The 9,895-nt window shown below is 36.0% G+C and overlaps 1 protein-coding gene across 1 annotated transcript; it reads right to left on the bottom strand.

The window, feature by feature from the left end:
- Nucleotides 1–97: 97 nt before the first annotated feature.
- Nucleotides 98–9,400, bottom strand: LOC135688724 (uncharacterized). The gene is made up of 9 exons (XM_065205688.2): nucleotides 7,502–9,400; nucleotides 6,412–6,584; nucleotides 5,843–6,083; nucleotides 4,952–5,150; nucleotides 4,337–4,560; nucleotides 4,140–4,231; nucleotides 3,677–3,835; nucleotides 3,099–3,288; nucleotides 98–2,482 (listed from the first exon to the last, which is right to left on the bottom strand). The coding sequence occupies exons 1-9, from the start codon at nucleotides 7,794–7,796 to the stop codon at nucleotides 957–959; spliced, it is 3,099 nt and encodes a 1,032-aa protein (XP_065061760.2). The 5' UTR covers nucleotides 7,797–9,400; the 3' UTR covers nucleotides 98–956.
- Nucleotides 9,401–9,895: the final 495 nt, after the last annotated feature.

Raw genomic sequence — 9,895 nt, 5'->3', positions numbered from 1 at the left:
CTCGTCATTTTGACCATGGCTTGCATACTATTTCCACTTTTATCCTTAAACGAATGAGACGGTCAAAATGTAATCTTTGATCTAATTTTGCACACAGTAAAACGTTCCAGAAGATAATTAATATTTGAAAATAGCACGAGATTGCGGAAAACATTATCTCTGCACTAACAAAGAACCAACCAAACGCGCTTTTATTTTTCTCACGTTACTTTCGATCAGCATCTAAAGGTGAATTTTCTGTTTTCTTTGGACATTAAACGTAAATTATTAGACCCTGACGAGTTTCGGACGGAAAGTACTTTAGTAAATTTGTTATTAAGATTATCACACCTTATCTGTTTTAAGATTATCAGATTTCACTTTAAAAACATTAATGATTGACAACTTCACTTTTTAAAAGCATCATAGTAACATCGCAACACCGTAGCTCCTCGTAACATCGTAAAAAAAGTCGTAACATAGTGAAACGCTAATAGTTTGAACGAAATAAAGAAACGCAATCAATCTTATTGAGAAAGGAAAAGACAAAGGAACGGGAAGAGCCTATCACCGGGCCATTATTAGGCATAACAAGCGTTAGGTATTGCTACCAAATCTGATAATGACCAATATTGAACGTTATTAAACATCAAATTGACACAAACAATTCAAATTGAAACCTAACTTGTCTAATTATAATTCTCAGTTATGAGATCGGATGCGAATTGCATATTTTCATTTAGGTAACATTGAAAAACTAACCAAAAGGACGTTTTACAAAGCACATCTTAACCCCATCCCCCAATGCACGAAACAAACAAATATCAACTTGATTTGTGAACGTATTAGCAATGACATCGATAAAAATTCACCGATCTTTTTCATCTGTCCATTGTTATTCGACCCATAACAATACAAATGAATTCTAACAAAAGTTAATTCTAACAGAATTAATTATCAGGGAGTGAATTCTTCCCTTACTTTCCGTTATCAAATAAACCTTTATCTATTTTCGAATACAGGCGGTTCAATGCATCCTGCAAAACTTTATGCATTTTTACCCCACCATTAGCTTTCTCTCCACGATTTTGCTTTTTTCCTGCTAAAAAAGTCTTCGCAGAACTGCGAGAAGTTTTCTTACTCTTTACTTTTTTCTTCTTTTTAAGTTTTGATTTGTCTTTTTGCACAACTTTAGCAACCGAAACTTCGACGTTACTTGCTTCTTTCAAGCCCTTAACAGTCACATCAACATCCTTATTAGACATATGATATACAGGATTATCTTTAACTTCCCCCAATGCCACTGTTTCACCTTCGTCTAAGTTTTTTTTACCACCAAACAATTGTTTGATCTGAGTCTCTGCATCAACGTGCTTATCCTTATTAGAACTCTTTGTATCAGTTTCATCTAAAGATGCCTTCGGCACGCTTTTCGCATTGCCCTTTCCAGCATGACTGCTAGATTCTTTTGCTGCATTTGGCAACTTAGACTGATCGACATTCCCATGAAACACTGGAAGCTTAAAGTCGTCTGTCTTCTCCTTCGCAGCAACCTGAAATGATAAGCCCTCTGGCTTCTTCTCCTCTATCTTTATATGCTTTTCGTTCGGCAAAATTTCTTCTTCCTTTCTTTCAGGAGTTCCTTTACTTGTATCCTCCTTCGTAGTGTCATGATTATCACTTGCAACCAACTCTCCTAAGGCACCAATGTCGTGTTTTTGATCATGAGGCTCAATTTTTGGAACCTCTCTATCGTCAACTTCTTTTGGAGCCGCCTCCTTTCCTTTCACAACCTCTGTAACTCCATCGATTTTACGTTCTTTGGAGCCATTTTCACTTTCCTTCTTGTCTTCGGATTTATCTTCAGTCTTAGTCTGCTTAGCGAAATTGTCCTTCCCGTCTTTCATTTCTATTCCTTCACTAACATCCTTTTTTCCACCGTTTCCCCGCTCAACTTCACTATCGATTTTATGACTTTTAGAACCGCCCTCACCTTCCTTATCGTCTTTCGATTTATCCCCAGTCTTCTGTTTAGCAAAATTATCCTTTCCTTCTTCCATTTCTATTCCTTCACCAATATCCTTCTTTCCACCTTTTTTCTGCTCAATTACACTTTCTTTCCCTTTATCTTTCGTAACGCTAACCCCAGCACGAGCAACATCCTTGCTATCCTTTGTTTTAATCTTCAATTCACTTTTCTTTCCTGGCTTTGCCTTCGCTTTTTCCTTTCTCTTTGCTTTCACCTTACGGCCTAAAGTTGCCTCGTCTTCAAAGTCTACAGATAATATCTTTTCTTTAACAGGGAACTGAAATGTTATGTGGTTAACAAGAGCGACTACGGGTGCCTCGGTTACACCACACATATTCTCGTCCATGGCAACCCGTATGTAGCCTCGTTCTCCCCATGAATCTGACCAGGAGTTTTTAACCAGCCAGTACTCTCTACCATTCTTTATCTTGCCGTACCCTATGACAAGGGCAGAATGCCTCGTGCGATTGGACCCTGGAGGAAAATGAGGAATTACAAAATTTTACAGCACATCAATCATAGAAATGCTAGTGATAGTTAACTATCAGTTCTATGCTTGATGCATTCATTGCCAAATGGCCTAATAGCTTTTACAGTATTGGAGCTTGAGACCACAACCAGAAACCGTGGGGCTGAATAGGAAATGACCTTCTTCAAATAAAGTATAGAAAGGAGTTGTAAGATTCACTTAAAAAGGTGAGCAAAGGAAAACTAGATATTTCAAGGATATTTTAAGCAAACTGAGGTATGCTTCAAATATCGCAAACAAGAAAGAATAAGATATATTAAAATGGAAGCAGCAAATAAGTTAAGGGAAGGAGTGAGAAACAGTGTTACTAAATTACGAAAGAATTTTTGAATAAGAAAGTCGCGAGAAAAAATTAAAATCGCTAAGGAAAAACAAGATTGCAAAATAACCACGAAAATTTTACAATAATGATAAGACTGAAAATCGCAGAGGTTTTGTCAGGGATCTTCATGATAACGGCCGCTGGCCTAAGGCCAGATCATCAAATACCGCAATTATGGTGTAAGGTGGGGAAATATAAGCAGGTGGTAATACGGCGAAGAAAGCAAAAATGGAACTTACAGCAATCTTCGTCGTGATAAACTCCATTGCTGTAGAATTTGAACGACAAAGGGCTGACGTTGATTGATACAGCAGCTGGCCCAAACTTGGCGATTGCATGTTTAAGTGCCGTGTTGTTGTAGCTTGGTACATAGGCAAATGCATCAATTTTAGCGCCAAGGGCTGTATCGTTAAAATGGCACACACCCTCCTAAAATCAATACATTTTCCAAATGTTATATTCTAATATAGCTACTACGATACGATGATAAAAAAGGATGCATAAAGTTCAATTCAACTTGAATCGCCAGGGTTGTGCCAGCAATCAAACGATCGTCTGCGCGTGTGTAATACCGACTGAAAATACTACGTGAATTGTTTCCGTTTCATTCACTTTCATTGATTCTACGATTTGCTGATACGTTGGCTCGCTTTTACAACGTCAGCAAAAACAGTGACTTTTGTGAAAAACCGGCCTAAATATTTTTTGAAAATACTTTATTCTAGCACAAGAACGAAAACTTTCGCTCTTACTACTATAGAATTGCAGCCTCGTATCCATGCATACTAATCACCAATGCAATTCAATTCGTCGTTACCTGAGCGAGATATTTTCCATAACTGTCCAGCGTGGCAGCCCCGTGGAGATACAAGAAACTCAGCGCAGCAGCATAATGGCCACCCTTGCAACCATGGTTACCAGAGCCCCATGAACAGTCCAGGATTTGCTGGGATGATAGCTCCACCAGTGATCCTGTCTTTAAAGTCGAAAAAACAAATTAAGAGTTGGAGAAACCTAAGAACTTGATTAAGCTACACTAACAGGACCTTGAAAAATTCAAGTGAGGATTAGTTAAGTAATTAAGGAAGCGAATATATGAATTGCGACTGAGCAAAAAGAAACTACATATATGTTATTGATAAACAATATGAATGCAAGACAATATTATTGAATTATTCAGGTGACAAAAACGTGTCAAAGTTCAGAATAAAAATTGAATCTTTTTGCGATGCCGGTAAACACAAACAATTTATATACACAAAAGGCGTTTTCTCAAATACCTTTAGAAAATGCGCCCCCTCAGCAGCACCAGCAGCAGAAAATGTGTAGCAAGATCCGCAGATACCTTGGCCTTTCACTGGAGAAACAGCGCCTTATAAAAGAAGCGTTGCATGATAAAAAAATTTGTTAGAGCTTGTAAAAGGAGCTAAACACGTTCATAATTAAGTTGGCCATAAAAGGAGATTTGTTTTCTTACCGTAATCTCTCCAGTCAAGTTCTTCTGGGATATCAATAGGTTTAGGAGCCTCGTTCAAATACACTGGATCGTGCTTATGCAGAGGTTTCATGCCAGTGTGGTTACGAGGATCAAATTTTGTTATAGATCCCACGTGCGTTTCGAACTCTTTATCAGACATATCTGTAAAATGGTTGCTCTTCAGCTGAAAGTGCTTGCTTTTCCGATTCATCGAATGGATATACCTTGAAAAAAGTTTGAAGCGCAATAATTTACTTGAAACTCGGATTATTCTTATGAAAATGTTCCATGCACAAAACAAAACAAGGATCTGCAAAAACAGATGAATTTTCTATTCAAGTTGAACAACTTTTCTGTTTCGAAATTTCTCAGAAGTCTCCTTGCTTGTATCAATATTTTTTTATAGCTTCTATTCAAAACTCTATAATGGATGTAATATTGAATATTGCCAGAAAATTATTTCCAAGCTGGAAATGTTGTTGATATCAAACAAACACAAAAGTCATCGAAATACAACTGTTACAAGCACCAGCAAAGAATTGTAAGCACTTTTAATGAAATCTGCCAATAAAAAGTGAGTCAGAATACATATGTGGAAAGCTTTAGAAGCAATACCTCGAGTTATGTTTATAAATATGTTTTCTCTTCCTGTGTTCTTTCTTATCATCATAATTCTTTTTGTGATTCTTCTTAAAATCCGTAAACAGCTCGCCTGTGTTTACCAGGTGCTCAGCCGTAAATGAAGCAAACTCCTGCATTGGGTTCGAGATCAGGCTTGACTCCAACGTTAACGTCCAGTTGAAACAAGGCACGTCTAGGAAAGAGAAGATTCTTGAAAGAAAAACTAGAAGCAAAATTAAGATTTGAGAATGTCAGTATAATGTCACCTAGATATTAAGTCACCTTGACAAAGTAAGTGTGGAAATTGCAAAACGGAATCAGATACATTCAAGTCAATTTTTTGCGAGAAAAATAATCATTTTATGAAAATCTTGAAATAAAAAAACAAGTTTAATGTGCAAGTATTTCAATACATTTATACCCAAGCATAAATGTAGAAACATGCAAATATTTATGCTAAAAAATGACTGATACCATTTTTGAAGAACTAGGAATGTTATCAGCGCCATCTTCAGTACAACGAACGAATAGTTTTCAAAGCCATTTATTATTTAAAACAATTCAAGGTAAATATACCTAGATTTTGTTCTTTTTCATTTCAAATTCCTTATAATATATATCTAAGTGCTAAAATATTTCAGCATTAACCAAAGATAAGCATTTTTCACAGCTTCATAAATAAACCCTATTCTACCTTTAAATATGTTCGTTTTAAAGTGTGAGTACAAAAGTTATATCAGTCTAAAAATTGATACTGCTCTTACAGAGAATTCTTTTAAAACAAAATTGCAGTTGAGAAAGATGGTTCGCAAAGAGATGGATGGTCCATAACAATTAAGGACAGGCTAAAGCTCTATTCATCTTATATTCAAATCTACAAAATACCTCTAGGCAATTCGAATCGCTGGATCTGCGGTCTCCACTGCTCAAAAGAGACATATTCAAGCACATAATGATCATAATATGAGCCAAGCATGGAGTCATAGCCTTTCATTTCATAGCGAATAGGGCGATACGGTTTCGATTTCGTGACCCAAACGTTCTGTGAGTTGAGCATTCCGTAGGCCCAGTACTCATAATGCCATTTGGTTGACAGGGTTCCCGTATACACCTCTGTTTTAACGTACTACAATAAAACAATAAATTGTTAAGATGAGCATAATGGGCATAATGTGCGCAAAATGTCTTACAAATAAAGCAATTTTACTGTAATATTATATACCCAATCATAATATTACAAGGTTAGACATCGTAATGAGAAGTCAGAATGTAAATGTACTCGGCACAAATGCAATTTATATCATTGCGAAGGAATATAATCAGAAAACATTTAACATTTTGATATGGTTTTGAAAAAAGCAAACATTTTGCAACATACTAAAATTTGAGCTATTTCAAAGCCATTTTGAAATTTAATCAGATAATTTATACTTAAAACCACTTTAATTAGTCACCTTAAACCAAGTCATATTTGGAATAATGGTCTGCGCATTGATTGGCCAGTTATTTCTTCCAGTTACCGTCCAGCAGCCTTCAAAATTTCCCTGCTTGTCATTATACATGGGAACAACTTTGTAATATTTCCCATACGGGGCCTCGTCACCTCGTTGGAATGTTTTGTCCGTACCTTGATAAAATACAATGACACGGTATTCACAGAATTTATGCAAAGGATCTTGTCGACAAAAATGTCATCTACATAATATTTTATTTATGTTTACCAACATACTGAATGCCTTCTAAAAGAAGCTTAATGTCAGTGTAGAAGCTTAAAGGCATTGAGTCATGGTAAATATGCCTTCTCTATAATGGTTCGTTTCGTTTCGGCATGATCGCTGCTGTTTCATGTGATATTTGCACTCGTTGTTGACAACTTGCTATTGATGAAAACTGTTTTGTCAATCAGTACAAGGTGAGTTCATGTGACTAGGTCCACGTTAACAAATAGCATCGCAGTGATGAAAATCATGACTCAGCGGATTTTGGCACATAGGGTATAACCAATCCATTTTATTATGACTCAATGCCCTTAACAATCTTATTCGACTGCACGCAAAACCCATTTTCATAATCTATTTTGTTGAACTAACATTTAGATTAGTTTAATCCGGCGACTTGAGCAAAATAAATTTGACATACGGCATTCTCTCTTCTATTCACGCCCTCTCTGATAATCCCACGGGCGGGTTTGATTAAAGAAATAAATCAATGTTCTCATTTGATGACAACAAAAGTGAATAATTTTTTAGCAATTCAGCGTCGTTTTTCCAACCAACTTATGTCAAAATTCTTCACATTTACATGCGCAGTTTTTACGCCAAAACACAGAAGACATGTTGTAAATTTAAGCCTGCTGTTTAAAAATATGTTGAAAGATTAACCCCGCCTCTCTGATAATCCCACCTCTCTAAAAAATCCGCATTAAATTATGAGGTTTAATCAATAAAACCGCAGCGGGAATTCAAGAGAGCATACGATAAATGAAAACAAGTCTCAAGGACTTGGATTTAAAAAGCACCTAGGAAAACAGCATAATTTACTTACCATAATAATAGTCGATCCTACTGGCGCCCAACGTGTTTGAGAACCATATTTCAAACGGCTCTGCAATTGAGCTGTGGGGGAGAATTAGTAATCCTGAGGCATGATAGTCTTCAGGGAATACTGGCACGGGCTCTGAATGGGACGGTTTGCGATCGAGGCTTCTCCGGGACAAAAGTTCGATTGAATCGTCCGTTGTTGAGCTGTAGTGCAGCGAAGACGCCACAAAGAAAATGCCAACGATGATAAAGACGAGCGTGAGGATAAGTAAAAAAAGACAGAAGCGATTTGGATTCATGATGCAAAATAAGCCAAAACAAAAACTGTTTAGTATTCAAATCGCAAGTGAAGCTAAATCTTTTTAAAACCTGTTCTTCGTTAATTCAAAATCCATTCGTAATGAATCGACCCAGATATTAAATTAAAACTTTCCTTCGAGACGATCATACTCCATTTGCATGTTATTGATTTGTCATCTGGCTGACTCTGTACTCCATGCAGCTGTTCGTTGATAACAGAATTTGGTTTACCAAAAACATGATCACGTTAACTGAGATATCGCCAGCTGTTCATTAAAGTGCGTAAAGGACACCAAAAGTAAATAAGAGTAAATGAATCTATATCTGTATGAGAATAACTCTATATTTTTCACCAGGAGCCAAGTTCTAGAAGTTGATACTGCCAGAATAGATTCGTGCTTTCGAAAGCTAGTTGGAATTATCCTGCAGAGACTCGGAAAATGCAGTTCTGTTCATTTAGACGCTCAGAATGAACTGCGAATTATCGCCGTGTTATTTCTTCTGTTTAGCAAAGCAAAATATTTACATAAGACTTTGAGGTGATACTTTTAGCCAGATGATCTTTATTGCCAAGTGCCCTGGCCATTGCACCGTCTTTGTGTCATTACTCTGCGGATTATACAGCAAACATCTCCATAAAGCAACTAAATAGCACAGTCTGTTTAAAAAGTCCTTTGCAGCAATGTCTCAGAGACTACTTTTGTTTTTGGAGCGAAGATCATTCGGCTTGGTTTGCGGAATCATGGCTACGGATGACTGCACACCATAACAGGTGTTTCGTATTTCTCCAGCACCTCAGGAAACTACTGCTTGCTAATGCCGTCTTAAATTTTCGCTCCAGTTTATCATCTCTGCAAAAATCTAAATTCATCTTCAACACTTTAGCAGAGACCTTCTGACTATGAAGAGTTTTTAAATTGATAAATTATTCATTAATGCTTTGTCGTTTTTAAAATTAACCTTTTGAAACGTTGATTGTCAACAGTTGGCTTATTTTTGCAATAAAGTATTGATGTTTTTTTGTCGTTTAACGAAATTTTAAGCACGAGGTTTGACTCCGCCTTTTGATGCAATTTGAAATATTCAAGCATGAATAATAACACGCCTTTTTTTTATTTTTTTCATAATTCGTATTTCATATTATCATGATACTCCTTAAGTAACAAAAAATAGTATTTAAATAAGCAAAAGTATTTAAATTCAGAACAAAACAGGGCAAATATAAAAACTGGTCTACCAGAAGGTCATGTTTGGGATAACTTAATTGGTGGATAGCAAATTATCACAAGAAAATAAATTAGCAGCATTAAATTTTATACATTGTATGGCTAGATACTATTCGCTTTTAATTACTGTAAACAAAGCTGTCTGACATCTAGGGGCTAATCTGAGCAAGAACTGAAAAGGGTTTGGTAGTGGCTTGGTTCCATAACACCTTGCAGATTATAAGAACGAGAGCTTGACTATGTATGTGATAATATTTAAGTGTTAGTGACAAAATAGGCAGCTGCATTAGTTAAATGGCTTAATACTCAGTATTATTTTTGTTTAATACATTACACTTCGAGCAAACTACAGATTATAAGTATGAGAGCTTGACTGTGTATGTGAAGATATTTAGGTGTTATGTGAAGATAGTTCATTAGTGACAAGAACTGCATTTGGGAATTGATTTAATATTCCGTATTACTGTTGTTTAATACATTACACTTCGAGCAAACTACAGATTATAAGTATGAGAGCTTGACTGTGTATGTGAAGATATTTAGGTGTTATGTGAAGATAGTTCATTAGTGACAAGGCAAGAACTGCATTTGGGAATTGAATTAATACTTAGTATTACTGTTGTTCAATACATTACACCTCGAACAAACAACAGATTATAAGTATGAAAGCAAACTACGGATTATAAGTATGAGAGCTTGACTATGTATGTGAAGATATTTAGGTGTTATGTGAAGATAGTTCATTAGTGACAAGGCAAGAACTGCATTTGAGAATTGATTTAATATTCAGTATTACTGTTGTTTAATACATTTACTTTTAAAGAAACTTACAGTAAATACTGATTTATAAACAACTTCAAATTAAAGAGGGT

This window comes from Rhopilema esculentum, chromosome 9, assembly GCF_057945365.1.
Source record: "Rhopilema esculentum isolate cy_ngs chromosome 9, ASM5794536v1, whole genome shotgun sequence".
Lineage (NCBI taxonomy): Eukaryota > Metazoa > Cnidaria > Scyphozoa > Rhizostomeae > Rhizostomatidae > Rhopilema > Rhopilema esculentum.
The sequence above is the reverse complement of the archived record's forward strand: the minus strand, read 5'-3'. Positions and strand labels throughout refer to the sequence as shown.

Coding starts and splice junctions, on each gene's coding strand:
- LOC135688724 (XM_065205688.2), bottom strand. CDS start 7,796: ATGAATCCAAATCGCTTCTGTCTTTTTTTACTTATCCTCACGCTCGTC. Junction 4,561..4,951: donor ATTTATAAACATAACTCGAG/GTATTGCTTCTA, acceptor ACTTTTTTCAAG/GTATATCCATTCGATGAATC. Junction 2,483..3,098: donor TTATCACGACGAAGATTGCT/GTAAGTTCCATT, acceptor ATTTTCCTCCAG/GGTCCAATCGCACGAGGCAT.